The sequence below is a fragment of the Emydura macquarii genome, unplaced genomic scaffold, assembly GCF_026122565.2.
Source record: "Emydura macquarii macquarii isolate MOO-44397 ecotype Brisbane River unplaced genomic scaffold, CSIRO-AGI_Emac_v2 contig_1253, whole genome shotgun sequence".
Taxonomy (NCBI): Eukaryota; Metazoa; Chordata; order Testudines; family Chelidae; genus Emydura; species Emydura macquarii.
Window position 1 is genome coordinate 53,631,375 of NW_027131390.1, and position 25,508 is coordinate 53,656,882.

General features: G+C 43.9%; 1 protein-coding gene across 5 annotated transcripts in view; it reads left to right on the forward strand.

Moving 5' to 3' along the window:
• ADARB1 (adenosine deaminase RNA specific B1) overlaps positions 1-20,754 on the forward strand; it is a 272,145-nt gene extending 251,391 nt beyond the window's left edge. For all 5 annotated transcript variants that reach the window (XM_067548805.1, XM_067548806.1, XM_067548808.1 and 2 more), the window contains 2 exons: positions 3,707-3,885; positions 14,680-20,754. In XM_067548805.1, coding sequence (XP_067404906.1) covers positions 3,707-3,885; positions 14,680-14,856 — 356 coding nt within the window. In that variant the 3' untranslated portion in view covers positions 14,857-20,754. The remainder of the gene's footprint in view (positions 1-3,706; positions 3,886-14,679) is intronic.
• Positions 20,755-25,508: the final 4,754 nt, after the last annotated feature.

Here is a 25,508-nt window from a genome sequence, read left to right on the forward strand (position 1 = left end):
ATCTCATCTCAAAGATCCAGGGCAGTCCTCAAGTAACAGTAAAAGATTGTCTTCAACTGCTGGGATACATCAGCTTGCATCTTCATAGTGCAACATGCCAGCTTACATCTCAGGGGCCTATGGAGTGGATTCTAACAGTTTAAAAAAGAATGCATAGCCTAGGCAGATGTCTGTCTGTTCCCCAAATGCATTCTACAGTCCCTCAACTGATGGAAGGACCCAACCAAAATCTGTATTGGTATTCCATTCTTCCAGAAATCCCCCAACCACAGTGGGATGCTTCACTTTTTGGTTCGGCGGGGCACATCTAGGATCTCTCAAAGTTCAGGGCAAATGGTAACTACAAGAGTAGCTTTTTCACATCAAACTTTTGCAATTGAGAGCAGTCAAAAATGCTTGCCTTACACATTCTACCTCTAATCAGATACAAGTCAATAAAGATAATGACAGACAACGTGGCATGCTTTCCAAACTTATCAACTGTAAGGGAGGAGCATGTTCCCCATATCTTTGTGCCAAAGCAATAAAACTCCTAGAATTGATGCATGTCCAAACAGATAGTCAGCAAAGCTTCATACCTCCGAGGTATTGAGAACACTATGGCAGACTACCTCAGCAATCATTTCTTTCTAAATTATGAATGAGAACTCAACTCCCGAGACCTCCACAAGATATTCTTAGGTTGGAGGTTCCTGGAGGTTGATCTGTTTGCCAAAGCAACTAGCATAAAATGCATCGGGTATTTCTCCAGAAGAGGTCTTGAACCCCAGTCCCTAGGAGACATTTTTCTCATCTCCTGGACAAAGGGGTTTCTGTATGCATATCCTCTGACACAGTTACGACTGAAAGTTCTCAGTAAGATCGGGCCAAAGTCATACTCATTTCACCAACATGGCCATGAAAAGTTTGGTCTTCCTATCTAATCAGACTCACGTCTCATCCTCCATGGCAGCTTCTGATCACTCCTTGCTTACTGTCTTACAATGCCAATCAAACACTTCATCCTGCAGACTCTGAGGCTACAAGCATGGTTCCTTGATGGCTCTCTGGAATAGAGGTATCCTGTTCATCAGATGTACAGCACATTTTATTAAACCATAGAAAAGAATCTACCAATCTTCCATTACCTCCAGAAATGTAAATGATACTGTCTTTGTTGTAACGGTCATCATGTTTCACCTACTCACTCTCCTCTTCCCAGCATATTGGATTACCTATTGGAATTGAAAACATTGGGTCTTTCTATGAACTCCATTAGGGTACACTTTAGTGGCAATAACAACTTTTCACGCACCCATGGAGGGTTTTTTGCTTTTCGCTCACCCAGCTATGGTAAGATTTGTCAAATCTCTCTCCACAAATCAGAGATACTACTCCTTGCTGTGATCTAAACCTAGTCCTTAATTGCCTTATGTAGCATCTTTGTTAATTTTTTTCCAGTGAGGACAGCCTTCCTGGTGGCTATCACTTCTGCTCAAAGGGCTAAGAAATTAGGAGCTTTAATGGCAGACACACACACTCGCATTTACAATTTTCATCAGAGAGAAGGTGTTGCTATGAGCCCATCCAAGATTTTTACCTAAGGTGTTATCAGAATTTCATATTAAACCATTAATCTCTCAGGTTTTTCCCAAAACCACATCAGACTAGTCAAGAAGCCATATTCCATACCCTACAGGAGGGTATTAGCTTTTTACTTAGACAGGACCAAACCTTTTAGAAGATCTCTGAAACTATTTTTATCCATTGTGGACAGAAACAAGCATTGTTATTTCAAAATAGAGGTTATCAAAGTGGATCTCTGGATGTATTAAGATTGTTACAACAGAATTCATTCTCAACCCCTTTTGAAAGTGATAACGAATTCAACAAATGCACTGTCTACATCTATAGCTTGACTTAAAGGATGTACCAGTTGCAAACATGCAGAGCAGCAACTTCGTCCTCTGTTCATACTTTTTCTAGCCATTGTGCCTTGGTGCCTACTGCAAGATATGATTCGGCAGTAGGCAATACAGTTCTCTCCTCTGTATTGTACTCTGTTCCAAACCTCCTGCCTCCTTAGCTCAGGATACTGCTACTCCTTAGCGGGATACTGCTCAGGAGTCTCATGAAGCGGAGCACCCCAGGGACGCTACTTGAGGAAGAAGGAGAGGATACTCCTGGAGTTCTTTGAAATGTGTGTCCCTATGGGTGAGCCACTCTCCACCCTCCTCCTCATCTGCATCAGAGTCTCCCTTGTGGTACTTTGCAGTGGAGAAAGAACTGAGGGCAGTTTGCCCACACAGCCCAATATAGCCTCAGTGCAGCACACGAGGATGTGTAGGATGCATGCATGGGTCAAAGAAAAATCTACAATCAAAGGCACAGGTGCACCTGCAGTGGCGCACCCACAGGGACACACATATCGAATAACTGCATTTACTACACAAGGTGAGTAACCTCTCCTTATAGACTCAAAGAGCTCAGTCTGTTTAGCACAACACAGAGAAGGTTAGAGGATGACTTGATTACAGTCATTGATTATTCAATGTGCTCTTCAATCTAGCAGAGAAAGATATAACATGATCCAATGGCTGAAGCTAGACAAATTCAGACTGGAAATAAGCTAAGACATTCATTTTTAACAGTGAGAGTACTTAACCATTGGAACAATTTCACAAGGGTTGTGGTGGATTCTCCATCACTAACAATTTTTAAATCAAGATTGGGTGTTTTACTATAAGATCTACTCTAGGAATTATTTTGGCGAAGTTTTTTGACCTGTGTAATATATAAGGTTAAGATTGTGTCACGGGTATTTTTAGTAACAATCAGGTTCAGGTCAAAGGCAATAAACAAAAATTCTGTGAAGCCATGACCTGTCCGTGACTGTTACTAAAAATACCTTTGGGGAGGAGAGGAGACAGGGATGCCGGGGCATGCAGCTGCTCCAGTGGGCTGGCAGGCTGATCAGCTGTTCGTAAGCAGCCCTGGGGTTTACAGCTGCTCCAGCCCTGCTCCAGAAATCATGGAGATCCTGGAAAGTTATGGAATCCACGACTTCCGCAACCTCCATGATTAAATCTTATTCTTAGTTATACAGGAGGTCACACTAGATGATCACAGTGGTCTCTTCTGGCCTTGGAATCTATGAATATATAATAACTGCAATAGCACTGCATTCCTAGCACCAAGAGTGGGACTTGATTAAGGGCATTAATTCTACTTAATAATACTCAGACATGTACAGGACAGGGTTACTAGCAAGACTGTGAAACCTGGGCTTTCCTCTATTCAGCTATTGAATAGACCCATATCTGCTTAGCTTATGAGCTAAAGTAAAATCAACCCAAGGTGTATTGCATGCTGCAGTATTACCACTTGTGAGGCTTCTTGTTACAGATCTTTCTATAACCTCTTTACCTTCCCTACCATCACCAGCACAAGCATTCATGTATTTTCAGATTTCTGATAATGCAGGCATGCACAACTGAGAGTGATAGCAGGAGAAGACATTTTAGCTGCACATTCTACAGAAATAGAAATGGAATGTTTATGGCTAAATCCTCACGTATCTGTTGAAAATCATGGAGATATTGTAGAACCATAGCTATAAGAATGCTTAACAATATGTTATGTGTAACACTATCAGATCACTCCATGTGTAAACGGAACTGAGCAGGAATTTTCACATTTTCACTATTATGTACCTCTTCCCTTTCAGGTATTAGCAATGCAGAAGCCCGCCAACCAGGAAAAGCACCTAATTTCAGTGTAAACTGGACAGTAGGAGACACTGGGCTTGAAGTTATTAATGCCACAACTGGCAAGGATGAGATGGGTCGTGCATCTCGCCTTTGTAAGCACGCTTTGTACAGTCGCTGGATGCGCATTCATGCAAAGGTATATGTCCAAAGATCGGAGTATTTTTTTAGTTCTGGGTTTCAATTTTGCTCAATCTCATAACCACCTTTCTAATAAGATTGTAATGTGCTGGCTTCCTGCATTGTATCTGTTACAAATGGATATAAAAAAAACCTTTTCTAAAATATTTTCAAAGTTAGTAAATGATGTGTTACTGAATCATGGGTAAATATGGGGAAGAGTTATGCCTTTGTTCCACACTTTCTTTAATATGGTCATTTCTAGTTTAAATGTATGTGAGGATCTAATTATCTGTCTCTAGAACTAAGTAAAGTAAAATGCTGACTCATTTGAGCTTTGCTTATAATTTTAATTTACTGGACAAGATACTCTCTTTTAGTAGCTCTTTTGGAGCCTAGGACACAGAATACTAAGGTTACAAACCAGGAGAGCTAAAATTTGCCAGATCATACCCTATGACCATCCTATCACATATTGCAAGAGAGCCACGTCTGGGGCATCTGCAGTTTAGTGTGAAGAATCATTCCTGTTTGAGAACATCTGGAGTAAAATCCTTGCCCCACTGAAGTCAAAGGTAGTGGCTAAGTGGTGCTAGGTTTTCACCCCAGTCTTCCCCAGGAGGTGTAGGTAAAAGTCAAAGAATTGCTTTTTGAGGGGTTGGATTTCTTTGTCTCATAATAGTTGATGCTTTAGAAATATTAAAAGGTACCAGTAGACCATGATCCTTAGGGTTCTCCCAGTCCTCTCTGCAAAGCAGCTGTATTGATAGAAACAAGTAGCACGTTGATCCAGTCATTTCAGCAGAATCTGAATTTCTACAACAGTCTTTTAATGTCTGTCATTTCTCATTGTGGTATAGCAAGGTCCAGAAATACTGCAATATAGACAGCTGGGTGCTGAGGTTGTGGAAAAAGATTGTCATCCACTTTCACCCCATGCTATCTTCTTAGTCCCCTGTCACTGTACAGAGATCCTTCTCACAAGAGTATGTGGAGGGAAGACGTTTCTACTCTTTTACATTTAAGGACAGTAGAATAGACTGGATAGTGGGGAAAAAACAAGGTTTATTCAGAAAAATAATAAAATGCTAGGTTTAAATGTTTTTCCTTTCCCTCCTCCCCCAACCTTTTTAACTTGTCTCTGAAATATTTTCATGAACATATATGAAAGTTTTTGATACTAGAAACATTTGTTCTACTTCAAGTGATTGCTCATATCCATTCCCATATAGGTGTGTGCGCGCTCCGTGCACTGATTTCCGGAACTTTTTTGCCCTTAACAAGCCCCATAGGGCCGGCTCCGGCGCCCCCTGGAGTGCCACGCTCATGCCGTGGTATATCAGGCGCCGCCAGCCCTGAGGGCCCTCAGTTCCTTCTTTCCGCCCGTGACGGTTGTTGGAACATTTGCCTCTTGCTAACAGCAAGTAGCTTCCCCGTTCTTCATTGTTGTTGTAATTAGTTTATAGTTGTTCAGTACAGACAGTTAAGTTTGCATAGTTAAGTGTTAGAGTTAGATAATAGATAGATAGCCCTCAGGGGCTTAAGGTTGGGCCATAACTGGCTCAACCAGTTTTAAGGCCTGTGCCGCTTGTGGCAAGGCTTTCCCAGTGAGTAACCCTCACGACTGCTGCCTCCATTGTCTCAGAGAGCAGCACTGAAAGGACAAATGTAAAATTTGCAAGGCCCTCAAGCCGCGGACCCAGAAGGAGAGGGAGCCTGCTTGAAGGCCATCCTCATGGAGTCCGTGCTTCGGCTGGACTCTGAACCAGCGCGATCCCCAGCGGCACAGAGCATCTCCTTGGTGCGCAGCTTCCCGCCGGCACCGGAGCACAGCAACCTTCGGCGCCGAGGAAGAAGAAGCGGCAGGTGACCACTCCCAAGGACTCCCCCGTGCCGCCAGTCAAGCTGGGGGCTAGTCAGGAGATGCCCCAGCCACGTGCGCGGAGAATACTCCGGAACCAGCATCTCCTTGCAGGGAGCCTCCCCCGACTCCTGGGGGTGGGGGGGTGTCCCTACAAGGGCCGTCGACGCTGGAGGCATTGGTTGCGGCACGCGCCCTCGTGGGCATGCCCACGCCTCCATCCCCCCCTCGGACGAGGGCGCAGGGACCAGTGTCTTGGGGTAAATCCGTGCTGGGTTGCCCCGGTGGGTGGTCGAGGCAGGAGTCCAGGTCTCCCCCCAAACGGTCACGGAGTGTAGAGAGTTCGGGCTCCCCTCCCAACTCCGACTCAGAGTCGTCAAGCTTCTCGGCACTGCAGCACCATAGGCGGTCCCAAGGCTCAAGCACGAGACAACACTGCTACAGTTCCACCTCCCGTGGGGATCGCACCTCGGGTTCTCGTACTCCGGCACCGAGTCCAGCATGGCACTGGTCCCGATCCCCGGCACGCAGCCCGGCGCAGATCCCAGCACCTGACCAGACCCGACACACCCGACGCTGGTCTCGCTCCGTGGCATGCAGCTTGGCACCGGTCCCGACCTCGGACCTGCAGTCCGCCGTGGCTCCCGTCGCCTGGGGAGGCCAAACGAGCTCGGCACCAGTCCAGATCCCCGGCTTGCAGCCCGGCATGGATCCCGGTACCCGAGGATAAGGACGGGTGACGCCGTTCCTGATCCCCGGCGCGCCTGCCAGTACCGGCGGACACACATCGGCACCGGTCCCGATCCCCGGGTCATAGCCCAGCGTGAATCCCAGTACCGAAACACTCGGCACTGCTGACACCTCTGGCACCTCGCCATCGCTCAGGATCTTCGGAGCCAAGGCGGAAAAGTCACAGCCGGCACCGTTTCTGATCCCCTACAGGCAAGCGCCAGTACAAGACCTCGGCGCGCAGGCGGAGATCATGCTCCAGCTCCTCCAGCCGCTCGTCCCCCCACTGGCACCGCAGGCATCGGCACCAACGCTCCTCTTCATCGTCTCGGAGCAGGTCGTCGACCCGGGCGGGCAGGGGCCACTAGTCTCGTCAGCACCACTCCAGTGGCTCGGGGTCCCGCGTCCGCCAGGACGCTTCCCAGTCGGCACCGAGACCGGCGCTGGTGTGGCCTCAAGGACCATGGCAGGGCCATATTCGGGGCCAAGAGGGGCTCAGATGGGCCAGGGTACGGTTTCGGTCCAGTCATCGATGATCCAACCAGCACCCCCTCTTCCGAGCCAGCCAGGCAAGGGCCATTCTTTGGAGGAGGACTCAGACCCTCAGGAGGTTCCCTCCACAGGGCCCCTCCCGCAGTCCTCCTCGTCCTCCCCTGACAATGCGGCCGCCAGGGACCGTAGGGCACCAGTTCCTGACTTTAAAGCATACCAGGAACTGCTTAAGAGGGTGGCAAGCAACTTGAACCTAGAGCTCAAGGAGTTCTCTGAGGAGGAGGACCTCCTCTTTGGTGTGTCTGGGTCGGTGGGGCCATCCAGAATCGCCCTGCCGGTGCACAAGAGGGTCTTGAAGCTGGCCAAGGCCCTCTGGCAAACCCCGGCCTCGGTCGCCCCTACGTCCAAGGGCGCCGAGAGGAAATATTATGTTCCCGCAGAGGGGTTAGACTTCCTATACAACCACCCTGCTCCGGTGTCGCTCGTGGTTGATGCCGCCAACCAACGAGACAGGCAGGGGGCCCAGGCCAACACCCCCAAAAATAAAGATAACAAGTTGGACCATTTCGGCCGCAAGGTCTACTCTACAGTGGCCCACCAGCTGAGGATTGCCAACCACCAGGCGCTCCTCAGCCGTTATAACATGAACCTCTGGTCCTCCTTGCAGAGGTTCACGCAGGCATTGCCCCAAGACCAGGCAGCAGATTTCGCCATGGTCATCGAGGAGGGCTCTGCAGTGGTAGGGTCGGCTCTACAGTCAACCAGCGACGCAGCAGATGTCTCTAGCAGAGCGATGACATCGGGCATCGTGTGGTGTGGTGTGCAGGGCTGTCACAAAAGGTCTAGCAATCCATCCAGGACCTACCATTCGATGGTGCTGGCCTCTTCTCTGAAAAGACAGATGACAAACTGCACGCCCTCAAATACTCCAGGGCTACATTGAAGTCACTAGGGCTTTACACCCCGCAGGCCTCAAGGCATCAGTCTCAGCTGCAAGCCCAGCGCCAGCCCCGACCTGCCCCTAGGCCGCCTCCCAGACCCGCTCAACCCCGGAGGGACCGGGACGGATATAGGCCACCTAACTGCCGCGACTGCCAGGGATCCTCGGCAGGCCCCCAACAAGGCCCAGCCAAGGGGAATAACAACAAGCGGCAGTTTTGATGGTGCGCCTGAGGGTGGCACTCTTCCCATCCCACTGGATCTGACCCTACCATTTACCCACACGCTCAGGCTGTACTACACCGAGTGGCAAAACATCACCTCAGACCGCTGGGTCCTCGGTGTAGTCCGCAGGGGCTACGCCCTCCAACTTACGGCCTTCCCCCCCAGACTCTCCCCCTACCCCATCCCTCTTCAGGGACCCCTCTCACGAGCAACTCCTCATACAGGAGGTGAATTCTCTCTGCCTGGGAGCTGTGGAAGAGGTTCCTCCACAGGTAAGGGGAAAGAGGTTTTTACTCACGTTACTTCCTCATTCCCAAGGCAAAGGGGGGGCCTGATGCCCATATTAGACCTCCGCCGTCTGAACAAATTTATCAGACGCCTCAGGTTCTGTATGGTTTCCCTAGCCTTCATCATTCCCGCTCTAGATCCATGGGACTGGTACACTGCCCTCGACTTAAAGGACACTTATTTTCATATTACTATCCTTCCCAGTCACAGATGGTTCCTCCGGTTTGTGGTAGCTAGCTGCCACTACCAGTTCTCAGCCCTACCCTTCGGCCTCTCGTCTGCCTGCAGGGTGTTTACAAAATGCATGGCGGTGGTGGCGGCACACCTGCGCTGCAGAGGGGTTCAGATCTTCCCCTACCTGGATGACTGGCTAATTCGGGGCAAGTCCAGGGCCCACGTGAGTAACAGCCTGGCACTCACCTGTGCGACATGCACCAGACTGGAGCTGCTCATAAACCAGCAGAAGTCCACACTCACCCCGGTGCAGCACATAGACTTTATCGGGGCCACCCTGGACGCCACCCAGGCCAGAGCCTTCCTCCCACAACCTCGCTTCGAGGCGATGGCTGCCATAATAGAGAATCTCCACAGGTCCCCCACGACGACAGCCAGGCATTGCCTTCAGCTGTTGGGACACATGGCAGCTTGTACGTATGTGGTGAGGCTGGCTTGCCTCAAACTCAGGCCGCTCCAGGCATGGCAAGCCTTCGTGTACGCACCAGCCAGGCACTCGTTGAACAGAGTGGTCACAGTTCCCACTCAGGTACTGACCTCCCTGGATTGGTGGAGGGACCCAGGGGAGGTTCTGAGGGGTGTCCCCTTCAAAGACTTGGCACCATCGATAACTCTGATCACAGATGCCTTGGATGCAGGCTGGGGGGCCCACATCAGCAGCGACCTCAGCACCCAGGGGCTCTGGTCGGCTCAAGAGAGGTGTCTCCACATCAACGTCCGGGAGCTCAGGGCAGTCCGCCTGGCCTGCAAAGGTGTTCCCAGATTCCTGAGGGGCAGGATGGTGCAGGTCCTCACGGACAACAAAGCGGCCATGTTGTACATGAACAGGTGAGGGGGGGGCGCGCTCCTCGGCCCTTTGCCAGGAGGCCATTCGTCTTTGGGACCTTGCGGTGAGGCACGACTTCCATATATATGCCTCTCACCTCCCAAGGGTCAGGAACGACGAGGCGGACTGCCTCAGCAGGTCGTTTCTCCCCCGCCACGACTGGTCACTACACCCAGAGGTGGTGACTTCCATTTTCCGCAAGTGGGGTGTTCCCCAACTGGACCTGTTCGCATCGTCCTGGAACAGGAAGTGCCCAAGGTTCTGCTTGCTCTGGGGTCACGAGCCGGGCTCCATTTCCGACTGGACGGGGACCTTCATGTATGCGTTTCCCCCCATTCCACTGCTGCCCAAAGTCCTCTTGAAGATCAAGAGGGACAAAGCGGACATCATACTGATCGCCCCAGCGTGGCTGAGACAGCATTGGTTCAGCATGTTGCTGGACCTGTCTATCACCACGCCGATGCCGCTCCCAAGGCGTTATGACTTGCTCTCCCAGGGCCAGGGTTGCCTGCTGCACTCGGACCTGGACTCCCTCCACCTGACAGCATGGAGACTCTGTGGCTGATGGAGGGAGAGAGAGCCTGCTCGGTGCAGGTCCAACAGGTTCTGCTGGGTAGCAGAAAACCTTCCACTCAGGTGATGTACAGGGCCAAGTGGAAGCGCTTTACCTGTTGGGTGGAGTCCCGGGGTATCCCACCATCCTGTTCGCCCATATAGGCAATCTTGGAGTACCTGCTCCATCTGAAGCTGCAGTGTCTAGCACTGGCCTCCTTGAAGGTGCACCTGGCGGCCATGCCTTACACCAGCTGATGGAAGTGGGGAAGTCACTATTCTCGCACCCCATGTCAGTTAGGTTCCTCAAAGGGGTGGAGAGGCTGTATCCGCAGGTCCGTGACCTGGTGCCTCCCTGGGATTTGAATCTGGTCCTCGCCGCTCTGATGGGACCCCCCTTCGAGCCTATGACTACATGCCCACTGCTCATCCTCTCGTGGAAGGTAGCCTTCCTGGTGGTCATTACATCTGCTAGGAGCGTCTCCGATATACAAGCTTTGACCTCAGAGCCCCCCTACACCATCTTTTATAAAGACAAAGTGTGACTGAGACCCCACCCAGCCTTCCTGCCCAAGGTGGTGTCCCAGTTTCATTATAACCAGGATATCTTCCTCCCCGTGTTCTTTCCTAAACCGCACGGTTTGGAGGAGGAGCAGAGATGGCATTCGCTGAACGTGAGATGAGCCCTGGCCTACTACATCGAGCAGACGAGGCTGTTCCAGAAGTTGACACAGCTGTTCATGGCAGTGGCGGACCGGATGAAGGGCTCACCTGTCTCCACCCAACGTATCTCCGCATGGATCACCGCCTGCATCAGGACTTGCTACAAGCAGGCGAAGGTGCCACTTCCAGGAGCTGTGACAGCACACTCAACCAGAGCCTAGGCCTCGTCGGCGGCCTTCCTGGAAAGAGTGCCCCTGCAGGACATCTGCAAGGCAGCGACCTGGTCGTTGGTCCACACGTCCCACTACGCCATTGTGCAGCAAGCGAAAGAGAACGCAGCCTTCGGCAGGGCCATCTTGATGAGAGCCGCTCAATGCTGACTCCTACCCACCTCCAAGGTACGGCTATTTAATCATCTATATGGGAATGGATATGAGCAATCACTCAAAGTAGAAAACAGGGTTACTTACCAGTAACTGTTGTTCTTTGAGATGTGTTGCTCATATCCATTCCACACCCACCCTCTGTCCCCGCTGTCGGAGTCGGCAGAAAGAAGGGACTGAGGGTCCTCAGGGCCGGCGGCGCCTGATATACCGTGGCATGAGTGCGGCACTCCAGGGGGCACCAGAGATGGCCCTACGGGGCTTGCTAAGGGCAAAAAAGTTGCAGGAACCAGAGCATGGGGCGCGCACACACTATATGGGAATGGATATGAGCAACGCATCTCAAAGAACAACAGTTACTGGTAAGTAACCCTGTTTTTCTAATTTCAATCTGTGAATAACTTTAACTGTTCTAAAAAGTGAAAAGGGGCACAAGAACATCAAGGCTTTGTTATACCGATTAGGAAAGCTGTAGTACTGTATAAAAGTCCAGCATGGCATGGGAGGGAATGGGCGGGGTCACAGATGGCTTGACAAAAGGGTGTTGCCTAGTGGGTGGAATCCACTATGATTTGTTGTTGGTGAGAGAGGAGTGGGTGGAGTTGTGAAATATTATGAGGGATTAGTTCACTAGAATCTAGAAACGTCTGGAGGGTGGACAGGGTCTCTTATAACATTCATTGGGCCAGCTCATCTTAGTTTTCAGTCTTCACAGTGCTGAATTCACTAGATGGCTGTTTCTCAGTCTTACTGCAGTAAATGTGAAAGCTCTAAATGTCAATACTACAATGGGCTGATTAGTCTTCAGAGATCAGCAGACATCAGCGCATTAATTTAACTGGCTGATGCTGAAGGAAGTGCTATGAAGCAAGCAATTGAATAAAGTAATGAAAACAGATAATTATTTCAAAGTAAAATGTAAACATTGCCAAACGTATAAAATAGCAAGATAGAAATGATTTGTACTTATCTCAGAGAATGCAAAAAATAATTTTCTCTGGATTCTCCAAGATTAAATGGGTCATTGAAGGAAACTATGTTGAAGTGTAAAAGCAAAACATAGATGAGTTTACTGATTGGGCAAGTGAGAAATGTGATGCTATCATCTCTTTCACCATAAACATATTCTTGCTGATCATTTAAAAATACGTTCTAATCATTCCAGCATCTTTTTAACATAAGTGTTATTCAGCAGTAATCTCTGTCCTTCTTTGACATCCCAAAGTAAACCATTCAGGGTTTATGCCATAAAACAACTGAAAAAATGCAGATTTGGACTTGATATGAAAGTTGCAACCTTCTTTTCACTAACAACTTCACTTTCAGTGTAACAGGAAATGAACAATTTAAGAAACTATTAAAGCACTTCACCCTGGATATTCTCTTTCAGACAGATATAAACTCTCACAGCTCCAATTCTGCATGCTGCATGTTAAGAAACAGAGGAAAAATTAAGGAAAAACAAAAGAATTATGTTGACATTAATGAAAGATGGGATAGTTGGTTGAACATGAGAAACAAGCTGATAGCTTCAAGCATCAGTTCAGGAGAAAATGTTTTCCTGTCCATGCTTAATAGTATTGATTCTACATTTAGGGAAAAATGCACAATGCTAAGTCCAAATTGCAGAAGATATCATCCAGCAGCACAGAAAAGAGTATGATGGGGAGGTCTTTGCCACTTCCTCACACAAAAAAAATAAAATAAAGATGAGACCTTCTCAGGTTCAGTTATCCTCAACATCTGACACATGAGTTTTGAAAGCATTATTTACACCTCTTTGAGAAAGAAGTAATAACTAACATAGTCCTGAAGAAGGGTATGGAAGGGGGAAAATCTCCTGTAGCCATCACCAACCTTATGGTAATCTTTTTGAAGGAGGAGGGTTGGTGCCTCAGCACCCCTGTGAGCAGACTTTTGGTAAATCTGCATTTGTGTCCAGCTAGGTTAAAGCTTGAACTGAGCACAAAGAGTGCCTTTATCAAAGGACAGCATGTATTTTACATAGTGAAGCACTACAGAGAAGCATCAATTTACAAGGGCATTTAGAGGAGATTTCAGACAGATTTGGCAGATTAGGGTGATCTGGATGGTCCCTTCTGGCCTAAAACTTTATTATTACATCCTTGATTTTTCTGATCAACTGTGGATCAAAAATCCAGATTAACCAAATACTGGTTAAATTCCCTGAGATTACGCTAACTGAAGTTCCACTTCTGCAGTGATCCTACAGGAGCAAAACCTCAGGCTTTGGGGAGCTTCTGTGAAGTATTTAACTTATTATTATAGCCTGTAAAACTGCAGAGCTGCTTCTGCCAGTACTGCTGTAATGCATCTGCTTTTCAGGGGGAAGGGAAGATGACACATATAAAATGGGAAATGACAGCCTAGGGATGAGTACTGTGGAAAGGGATCTGGGGATCATAGTGGATCACAAGCTAAATATAAATCAACAGCGTTAACACTTGCAAAAAAAAAAAAAAAAAAGGGGGGGGGGGGGCAAACATCATTCTGGGATGTATTAACAGGAGTGTTGTAAGCAAGACTCAAGAAGTAATTCTGCTCTACTCCGCGCTGATTAGGCCTCAGATAGAGTATTGTGTCCAGTTCTGGGTGCCACATTTCAAGAAAGTTGTGGACAAATTGGAGAAAGTCCAGAGAAGAGCAACAGAAATTATTAAAGGTCTAGAAAACAAGACCTATGAGGGAAGATTGAAAAACTTGGGTTTGTTTAGTGTGCAGAAGAGTAGACTGAGAGGGGCATGATAACAGTTTTCAATTAGATAAAAAGGTTGTTACAAGGAGGAGGGAGAAAAATTGTTCTAGTTAACCTCTGAGGATAGGACAAGAAGCAATGGGCTTAAATTGCAGCCAGGGTGATTTAGGTTGGGCAATAGGAAAAACTTCCTAACTGTCAGGGTAGTTAAGCACTGGAATAAATTGCCTAGGGAGGTTGTGGAATCTCCATCATTGGCAATTTTCAAGAGCAGGTTAGAAAAACACATGTCACGGATGGTCTAGGTAATACTTAGTCCTGCCTTGAGTCCTGGGGACTGCACTAGATGACCTCTCAAGGTCCCTTCCAGTGCTACAGTTCTATGATTCTATGACAGGAGATTACATATAACTGCGGCGTCTCCAGTCATAGCCCTTCCCGCCTCTGCCCCCATGGAGCGGAGTTCCATGCTGCACAGGGTATGTATATTTCCTGCTTAAGGCCCTGGAATACTGCTTCCCTTCACCCAGCATTGCTGCTAGGGGAGCCTTTGCAGCCACAAAAGTGGGTGGGAACTGTCCCTTGAAGAGTAGAAGGAATGAGTTTCAAAGGGAATTCCAGCCAGTTGTCAAGCAATATGATGCTGGTTTCAGTTTCCCCTTCAAGGTAACTGTGGAAATGAGTAAATCCTCAGGGTTCCTACTGGAGCAATAGTTTTCCTGTGAGCTAACTGTGAAGTTATATGTAGTTGGATACAAATCAACAGTAACATTATATTCAGAAAGTAGAATACAGCATTTGTCTTTCTTTCAGATTGTTGCACTCATTCTCTCATTTTTCCTGAATCTGATTCCTGGAATTGTTTTGTGTAATAGTTTGTTTTCTTTTTGTTTTTATTTGTGCAGCTTTCCTCTAGCCTGCGCTCAAAGATCCTCAAACCTAACCTGTACCATGACACTAAGCAGGTGGCCACTGAGTATCAAACTGCCAAAGAGTGTTTGTTTAAAGCATTCCTGAAGGCAGGACTTGGAGCCTGGGTGGAGAAACCAATAGAGCAGGATCAATTTTCTCTCACTGTCTAATCCATGGACTGCACATCACTTTGGAAAAGGGGGTTGTTCTGGAAATCCTGGTGTCCAGCATCTTGTTCTGGCATCTCAACAATTGTCAAAGCACCGTTTTAACATTTTAAAACTAACTAGTAATTGATTTTATGTTTTGCTCAAGTATCGAAAGTCAATGATAAGTTGCTACAATAATTCTATTTTTTGTTATAAAAATGATTTTGCTTCCTTCTCTAGAAAATCCTTATACTGTAGAAAAAAATTCAGTAAGGCTGTCTTTAACAGTACCGGATAGATGACACTCGTTTTTCTGAGGTAGAAATAATTCCTGTTTTTAATGCAATGTAAGCAAGTGCATGAAAACTTGTAAATTGCATTTGGTTTTACACTGCATTTTTTTAGTCTGTGGCTTAATTTTTAAAAACTACAAAGTTCATTTCTGCTCTTCTGTTACCTTGGGGTTTTTTTGAATTGTAAAGGTTCTTAGCATATAGGTGACAGAGCCAGAATGGATTTTGGACAGCTAGCTTTTCCCTTCTTCCTTGCTCTTTAAAACCAGCTGCTGAAAATTTCATGTCTTTGATGTACGTATTTATTAGTCTGTGACCCAGTTTTTAACATACAGCTTTTTATTCTGTTTTTAAAAATACCTTTACCTCCCATTTACATGCATTGTGTAGTCATCATTTTTACCACTGTAAACTGGAATCAAAAAATAAGTATTTGTAAGTTAAGAAATTTAGTCTCTAGTGTATAAAACCTGTTTAGAAGTAGGCAATTTATATATCCCAGGAACTCATGCGAACACCATCATAACATTAACAGTAATGTGGCAACTTCAAAAAAAACTAGTTCATTTTGGGGAAATAATTCTGATTTGTCAAAAATAACCCATTCATAGAGTATTAATTTAATTTTTTCTTAAAAAAATGAAAGGTCTTACTAAGGATGAAAGAATTGTTAAACTTCCTTCTTGTGGTCTTCAGAGATTTAACAACTGGACTGGTGATTGAATATATCAATGCCTGTAGCTTCACATACATGATGGTCTATAAAAGGAAAAGACCTAGGCAAGTTACTCTTAGCTCTAGTTTTGTTTGCTCTAGTATATATTTAGAATGGTATTTTATTTATGAAAACTCTTCTACATTAACATTTTCACATATGCTAGATGTAAAAATTAAAAATAGCAGGGAAAATACTGACAGGTCTGTTAAGTCAGCGGGTCTATAAACAGCACTTTTAGAACAATTTATAAGTGAAATTGAAACCTGAGAACATATTGGTGAAGTCTCTTTTTCTCAGCATGCCATGTATAATTTTCTAGTTATGTCCCATATGTCTAAGTACATGATGTGACTTGGGTGTATCAAAGATATTGTATGTACAAATTCTGAAAAACATCTCTGAGTATTTTAAATCCTTTTTATTTAATGAGTTTATAATAGCAGTAACTACCTCAGCACAGGGCATTTCCTAAAAAGTAGTGGCTCCGTGGTGGTTGTGGCAAGGGATGCAAAAAAAGTCAGTCTTGAACGCACTGGAAATGCCCTGTCCTGCAATCATTATTGCTCAATTATGAATCCAAGTGAAAAACGTTATCAAGACTAAAAGTTGCCTGAGCGTTATATTAAGCCTCCTAATTAGAGTCTTAGTGGCAATACATTAATGTGTAAAATAAAGTCTTGTAGGGGATAAACATCCAGAATGTGTGAAGGTAAGCAATGTACATGCTATTTTAAAACAAAAGATTGTTTACATTATATTTGTCTTTGCAAGTGTCTTTGGTCCTGAACCTGCAAACACTTTGCACTTGTTTAAAGTTAAGCACAAGTTGACTCACTGAACTGCTCGTGCTCAAAATTAAACATGTGCATAAATTTGCAAGATTGAGGCCAAAATGTGGAGAACTGAAAATTAGAGCAACTTGTGAACTTTCTAGCAGGTCTAACCATGTGGATTTTCTTGGAATTAGTATTACTATTAAATGAAATCTCAGTTTTTAAGGGACTCTGTCTACTGATAATTTCATTTTGCAATCTTAATAACCTATTTTTACCCATTTTTTAAAATGTCTCATTCAGAAGTTGAGCTCTCTTCAGATTTTATTTTGAAGTTCAGGGAGTTATTAGATGAGACTATTTTTTCTTGATGAAGTCCTGAATGTGAGTAATATATTAAAATATTATGGTAGGCATACATTTTAAGACATTCACATTTACTATGAATATGGAAACTGTAAGTGAGGTCAGTTCCATGCAGAATTTTTGATAAAAGAAGAGCATTTGGTTGATATGAGGAATGAGTTCTCATTCATTATAGTTCTCGGGTTTTCAAAAATGTTATCCAGGCCCATGTGCAACCCATATCTGTCATCTGAGAGCCAGTGGCTTTCCATATACTTGCTTATTTATTTTTGTTCAATAACATGTGAAAATCAGAAGTTGTAGGGAAAAAACTGTTCCTCTAAAAGATTGATTTGAGATTGTCATATTCAGCTAAATTCTGCCATGTCCATTTTTTGTCATCCTGTACCCCATTTGGCTATTGTAGTCTTTGTAATACAGTATTTTTCACAGATCACCATCAAGCATGGATGGCTTTTTATGCATTTGATTTTAAATGATTGCAGAAGATAAAGGCAACCTGGCTGCCATCAGCTGTTGAACTTTGGGGCTGACCTTTCTTTATCAAGCATTTAGCTTGGCATTTGTTTTGAAAGGTTGGATGGTCTTTTTGAATACCTTCATCATGCAATGTAGTATAAACTGGTGGTAGTTAATCTTAGCAAGGATTTGTTATGCTATCCTGGGGGAAAAAATTTTAAGTTGATATAAGTGTGTATCTCAGGTTTGTCACAAAATTTAAATGAGTAAAAACCTTGAAGTTAATAATACTTGAAGAAATATAATTTAAGACATTTTTTTCCAAATGACATTCTGGCTATAATAAAAGATGATAGGTTAGTAAAATAGAACATTGTAAATGTAGGGATTTTTAAAAAAAAATATTCTGTAGGGGTGTGCAAAAGAACTTGGACTTGAAGGTGAAACTTGAAGCATTTGGTTATGTCCACACTCAGGATTTAATAACAATAGAACATTTCCTGTCACTTGCTTATGAATCGTACTAAATAGTTCTTTCAGTTAAAAACTATCTTCACATTAATGTACCTGCTCCTTCCTACTCCCGTCCTCTCCCCCACCCAAAAAGTCCCAGCCCTTTGGCATAGTAAGTGATAAGAATTATGACAGTGAAATAGTGTGCAGCTTAGAAATGTACAACAATGGACTCCATGCACAGATGAGTTTTAGTATCTTCCTCATGCTAGATAGTACAAAACACTGTTGTAGGATAGAAAATAATCAATGGGGGAAAAAACAACCTCAGACTAGCTGTAGATCTTTATATGTTATCACTCCTGTGTCCTTGTTAAAACCTAAAACAACTCCCAGCTGAAATTTCAGGCACCTTAGAGCTGCATCACTGCTGTTTCATTTTTGCCGTACACATCTCTGATTATTAATATATTATCCAACCAAAAAATATAAACGATCTTTCAACTGAATATCTTGTATGTACAAATTACAATACTTCCTGCTTGTGAGGGAGCAAAATTACTAGTTGTAGGGTGCTGATCCCAGCTAATAGTGTTGTGTACTTAATTTGCATGTTTGTAATGAAAGAATAAAAGTGACAGTTTTCTTTCCCATTTCTCCCAAAGTCAAGAAGTAATACTTTTTCTTTCACCAGTGAAAAAGACTTGAGTCTTGGACATTTTGTGTTGAGGTTGCCACATAACTGAAGTGGAACTTGCTTTTTTTTTTTTTTTTTTTTTTTTTTTTTCCTTTTAATAATATGCTGAAGTTCTCCCTACTTTGAAAATTAACTTTTTGCCTTTCACCAAAACAAGCTTATTCACTCAGAAGGGGTAATTTTAAGTCTTTGCATTTTTATCATACTAGAGTGTCTGTTGTGAAAATCATCCTGAAGCTTTTTGAATGGGGAGGTGAGCTGTGATTCAGGTATGTGATGGGAATCAAAATGTTTAAAGTATTTAAAACATAAAAGTGAGCCCACAGAAATAACATGTATTCAAAATGTATAAAATATATTATCCAGTCTCCAAATTGCTGTGTGGTTTCTGGTTTTGTTTTTTTTTAAACAGGCAACCTTGTAAAATAACATGTGATGTGATCTGAATTTTAAAAAATTTTGGGTGCAATTTACAGTAATACTTGGGCACATTCTCAATCAAATGGACTGGACATAATGAAAATGTTATAAGAGTGTGGTATGATTATTATTTTATTTATGTGCATATTAAGACTATCCAGAGTTGTCATAATTAATGAAACTGTTTTGGAAGGGATATTAAATCTCTTGCTTCAGAGTTTAAACCAATTACAGATTGGGATGAGACCTAATGTGTGTGTGGGGAGGGGAGATTACCCCACATGTGCTACTCAGGGTTTTTACACCTTCCTGCACAGCTTCTGGTACTCCTCATTGTCAGAGATGGGATACTGGACTGAATGGTCCAGCCTGGTAATGCCTGTGTTCCATGCTGGTAGGAGCTTAGTAGCCACAATGCAGAGGCTGGAACTCTGGAACTTTGATTTTGGAATTATTCTGTCCTAATTAGGAATTGAGCCTTCTTTTGTATAATCTGACCCATCATGCAACGTCACTCATCTTTACATTATAGTCCATATCTCAGCAGACTTGCAACTTCTGATAAACAGAGAGGAAATGAATCAGAGCTGGTCTCATATTTATGCACCTGGCAGGATTTATATTCCGATGGTCTTGTGGTCTTATTTTGCATGATATTATTGTACAATTCTGCCATATACTTTTAAGAATGTTAATTTTTAAAATAAGTTTTCATTTTAATCTTCTCCTCCATAAAATTGACATTTCAGTCACCTAGACTGTCCTTGTTTGTGCTGGGCAAAAGTCTTTTATGACTAGCACAGAGACTATCAGAGGAAGGTGGCTCAATTTCAAACACTAGATTTGTTGCCTAATCAGTTTCTGACTGAAACAGAAAAAACAGAAGGAACTTCTTGTTTTTCTTCCTAAAGCACAAATGGCCCTATGGTATATATGACATTCCATTCCTACATGTACTACGAGCTCCCAAAATGTATCAAAGTAGGTAAGTGCTATTAGTGTAAAAAATACCTTTGAAAATCTGGCCCTTTGTCTTTTATAAACTGTTTAAAGATTTTTTCCCCTCCATTACTTCTGTAATGGCTGAATAAGCTGTAATGATAACACTGTGAACTAGAAGAAAATTATGGTTGTTGTCCTGGCTCAATTGAAATCAATGGCAGAACTCCCATTGAATTCAATGGATCCAGAATTTCATTCTATACATTTAAATACTGTTGACCTTAATAATGAAGCAAAACAAAATTATTTGAATAAATATCAAATGTAACACTGATTTTGAAATCCCTGTACTGACAATTTGTACTCTTGCTGCTAATCATGCCAATAGAAGGCTTTTGTGAGTGGTCATGTTTTTGTTTTTGTTTTCTTTACTGAAACCATAAAACAGATATAAGAAATGTAATTTATGTTCATAATCTAAACTATTTGGAGACAGCAGATCTGACATTTTAAAGAATTTTTAGCTTTGAGTGACAGGTCTGTGATCTAGGAAGCCCAAAATGTCATCACATTGCTTTTAAAAAGGTTTTCAATATTTTTAGTTATCATACACAGACCAGTTTAGTTGCAGTGAGTGGCTAAGTGTTCAGCAGATTAAAATCCAATGTACATACATTGCTGTACATTCTTTGCATGAAGCAGTTACTCTTGCCCTATTTCTGACTTTATGATGCTGTGAAGACAACACACCTGCCTTTACTAACTGATAAAGGGACATTAAAAGAGCACTATCAAATACTTTCATGCTGATGTTTATTTTTGGTTGTCCTCTCTATCCTTTCTAATCCCTCTTTAGAACATTAACCCTAAGAGTGGCTCTAGCAATGTTGTTTTTCTTTTGGCACAAACACTCCCCCCTCCACCTGGTACTGCTACTAAAGCACAGTCCACTGATTATTCCACAGAATTACTCTGCTTTGCATACTACCTTGATTTGTTTAATTAGTTAATATATGTACAGAGACTTGAAAATACAAAGTTACATAATAATTCTTAGTATTTATATATTATTTGTACATCAGTATCATCAGTGTCAGAAAAATGTACCCAGATCAGGGACCTGTATCAAGCAACGCGCTTGTTGATACAACACAGCCAGCACAAAACATTGTGCATGTCCTTCGAAAGCCTAGTTGTCATTTGAGTTGCATCATGGGGAATACTCCACACCAATTCCAGGGCTCACATTGGGCTGGATCCCTGTACTTTTTTGAGGCTACCATCTCATTCTCTGTAATCTCTGCTTTCATATAAAACAACTAATCAAAACAAACAGTAAGGCCCTGTTTACAGAAAACATGAACCAAGTACACACCAATACCCTTGATGTCTGCCTTAATCTGTAGAGAATCTAAAACAACAGCTGTAAGAAGTGTGAGCTGGCCCTGCACCCCAATGGCATGCTGATACAAATGTCTAATTACAATAATTTACGTTTCAGCATTACTGACAAAAGGAGAGAAGCTCACACACAGATTTGCACAACCTGCTGTGAGTGGTCTCTCATTTTGGTAGCACGGATGGTTGCTACTTGGGAGAGAGCATGCCTTTCTTTCTCCCAACCTGACTGTTAGAGCCAGTAACACAGTGCAAAACAGGGCAGCCAAAGGGCTCCTCTGGCCCTCACATCCCTGCACTGGTTGCACTCAGTTCACATTTGCAAGCTTTGCATTTACCAGGGCTTGATGCACGTGTTTTGTTTTAATGAAGGGTTAGATGCTGACATCATTTGACTGGGAGCCAGGGCAATAAGGACTCCATCCAGTCTATCCATGGCTGTAGCTGCGCCTTCCTGAGGGAATCCAAGCCTGAGGAGCCCCCACACATGATCATATTTTGAACACAGAATCATAGAAATGTGGGGCTGGAATGGCATTTGAGAGGTCATCTAGTCCACCCTCCTGCCTCAGGCAGGACCAAGGAAACCTAGACCATCCCTGACAGGTATTTGTCCAACCTCATTTTAAGAACCTCCAATGTTGGGGACTCCACAATGTGCCATGGTAACCTGGTCCAGAGCTTAATTACTCTGAGAGTTAAAAAATTTCTCCTAGTATCTAACCGAAATCTCCCTCATTGCACATTAAGCCCATTACTCCTTGGCCTACCTTCAGTGGATATGGAGAACAACTGATGACTGCTCTCTTTATAACATCCCTTACCATATATGAAGACTGTCATCCACCCCCGCTCCTCCCCACCTTCTTTTCTCAGGACTAAAGCTGCCCAGTTTGTTTAACCTTTCCTCGTAGGTCAGGTTTTCCAAACCTCATCCTTTTGTTACTCTCCTTTGGACTCTCTCCAATTTTTGTCCACATCTTTCTTAAAGTGTGGCACCCATTAAAAATTGGACATAGTACTCTATCTGATGGCTCACCAGGGTGGAGTAGAGTGGAACAATACCTATGTATGACACTCCTGTTAATGCATCCCAGAATGATGTTAGCCTTTTCCGCAACTGCGTCCCATAGTTGACTCATTCAGTTTGTGATCTACTGTAACCCCAGGTCCTTTTCCGCAGTACTTCTGCCAAAGTGTAGTACTTTGCTCATGGGTATTGAATTTCATCTTGTTGATTTCAGACAGATTCTCCATTTTTTCAAAGTCATTTTGAATTTTAATCCTTTCTCTCCCAAAAGCAGCCATTACAATCTCCTTGTCATAGATAAACAGTAAAAAACTGATGGTCTGTTGCTGCTACCTGATCTTCTAGTAGTAGCTGGGAGTGGAATTCAACCCTTAGACTGTGAACCTGAACCACAAATGGTGGCCATAGGGCCATCAGTAGAGGTACATGGGCACTCTGTGTGTACGGATTAACTGTTCAGGAGCATGCAACAATGAAAGCCAACAGACACACAAACTTTACACAGGATTCTAAAACACCATTACTGTTTACTTAAGTAGCATGAGAAACTGCTACAGAAGGATGCTCATCTTTTCCTCTCTCCTGCCCAAGCTTCCTGTGTCTCCAAAAGCATTCCCCTTTGTTCTTCTTGTTGTCCTTTTTAAACCGCTGCCTTATCACTGCTGGCCCTTTGGCTGTTTAGGAATTTAACACCCTGTGGACAAGTTGGAGGAACTAGCTGCCCTGGCTGTCTCTGAGCACCTACACACAGCTGCCATCAAAGAAATTCACCTGCCTGGGAAGCATGTTCTCCTTTTCCCTGCTGTGGAGTTACCTCTGCCAGTTTCCCTTCCCCAAGCCCTTGGTTGGGCCGAGTCATCCTGGATCAGGAAAGGCTTATCTGTAACCAAAAACTTCACTTACTCAAAGCATAAGAACATTAGAACAGCTATACTGGGTCAGACCAATGGTCCTGCTAGTTCAGTATCCTATCTTCCAACAGCAGACAGTGCAATGTGCTTCAGAGGGAGTGAATAGACCAGAACAATTATCAAGTGATCTACTCTCTGCCATTCAGTCCCAGCTTCTGGCAGTCAGAGGCCTTAGGGACACCCGGAGAATGGGGTCACATCCCTGACAATCTTGGCTAATAGCCATTGATGGACCTATCTTCTATGAATTTATCTAATTCTTTTTTGAATCCAGTTACACTTTTGGCCTTCACAACATCCCCTGGCAATGAGTTCCACAGGTTGACTGTACATTGTGTGAAGAATTACTTGTGATTGTTTTAAATCCACTTGTCTATTCATTGGGTGACTCTTGGTTCTTATATTATGTGAAGTAAATAACACTTCCTTATTCACTTTTTCCACATCATTCATGATTTTAGAGATCTCTATCATATCCCCCCTTAGTCGTCTCTTCTAAAATAGACAGTCCCAATCTTTTTAATCTCTCCTCATATGGAAGCTGTTCCATATCCTTAGTCATTTTTGTTGTCCTTCTCTGTAGTTTTTCCAATTCAAATATAGTTTTTTGAAATGGGGGCACCAGAACAGCACGCAGTGTTCAAGGTGTGAGCGTACCATGTGTTGTAGAAAGTGAGAGCCTGAGACATGAGGTCTAGTATAACAGGTCAGGAATGAGGCCTAAGGCCTGAGCTAAAGTAAGAGTCAAGGACTACTGTTATAAAGCAAAGTTAGCAGAAGTCATGCTGTGATGCTGGCAGACTCACAGTAACTGGCAAGAACAGAGCTAATGCATACATTGCTAAAGAAGCAGTAGGTGCAGACCACTCATACAAGCACATTCCAGAAAGGTACCAGAATATCCCAAAAATAATGAAGACTTACTGACCTGCAGAATGACAACATGGTGGATAGAGATGTTTTGGCCAAACCATCCAGTATCAGGTAAAAGCTGGTATCTTACCACGTCAGAGAGAGGAAAGTACACACGTCAGAGAGGCAGTACACAACTTGTGTCTATCAGTGTATAAAAAAGAGCCTCAAAGGGAGTGTCTTTGTCCAGCTAAGGGGAAAATGGAAAGTTACCCTATTTATTTAGCTGGTCCATTGTAACAAGCATACATGTGTTAGTATGGGGTCTTGTAGAGTCTGCGGGATCCTAGGACCGTGCTTTGTCTACAATAAACCTGGTTTAGTGCTTTCATTACTGAAATGAATGTCTGGTCTTACTGGATAATCCAGTCGTGGTTTGGTGTCTCAGTTATCCTCGCAGAGCTGGGTCAGCATACATGCTGGGAGCACACACACACACAGCCAACAATACTGGTTGACCCCGATTGCTGATCTGGTAAGTAAACAAGCTGCCCTCTGTAGGAATCGCGATCTAATGTATCTAATTTGCAGTTACCATGTAACTCAATAGTTTGTTTCCTTGTTTGTTTGTTTTTTGGTTTTAACCAATTTGTTTTTTTCCATGCTTTTATGTTGTTTGCTGCCATTGGTTTAATTTTTACCTGTGTGTTTGTGAAACAATTTAGCAATGCTATGCTGTGACATGCTGCACCCCATGTACACCCTTATGGTGTGATTGTGTATCATTCATGTTCACCCTTAAATTGTTTAATGCAAAGCATGTCATGTAAGGTGTTTTTGGAATGCTCATGACATAATGAACATTATTGTTATAGTAATATGTTTGTTGCAATGTCATGTATATGGTTATGAAGCTCTGCTATGTAATATTCCCAAAGAAGTGTCTCATGGCTTGAGGCAGATCTAGGCAAACACTAAAGGCAGAGAGGTAGTTCACGCCTCACTAAGACATGCGTAATACACCCCAGCATTTCCAGGAACATGGACTAGCCTAAGCAGGGCCCAAGCATAATTTTTTTGGGCCTAGTAAAAACTTTTAACACAGGCCCCCTCCCACACCGATATCACAATCCCTCATCCCATACATACAATCTCATGAGCCATGAAAAAAGTTTGAATTCTGAAATTACTGTTACATATTCTACATTTAAAAATGACTCCCTTTGCTATTTTTGTTTAACATAACATCCAGCTTGAGAGTCCTACAAATTTGCTGACTATTTTGTAACTTTTTGGTCATTATAAACGTATTATATCTTGTCAGTGTCTTGAGCTTTTTTATTCTAATGGACCAATGTGAC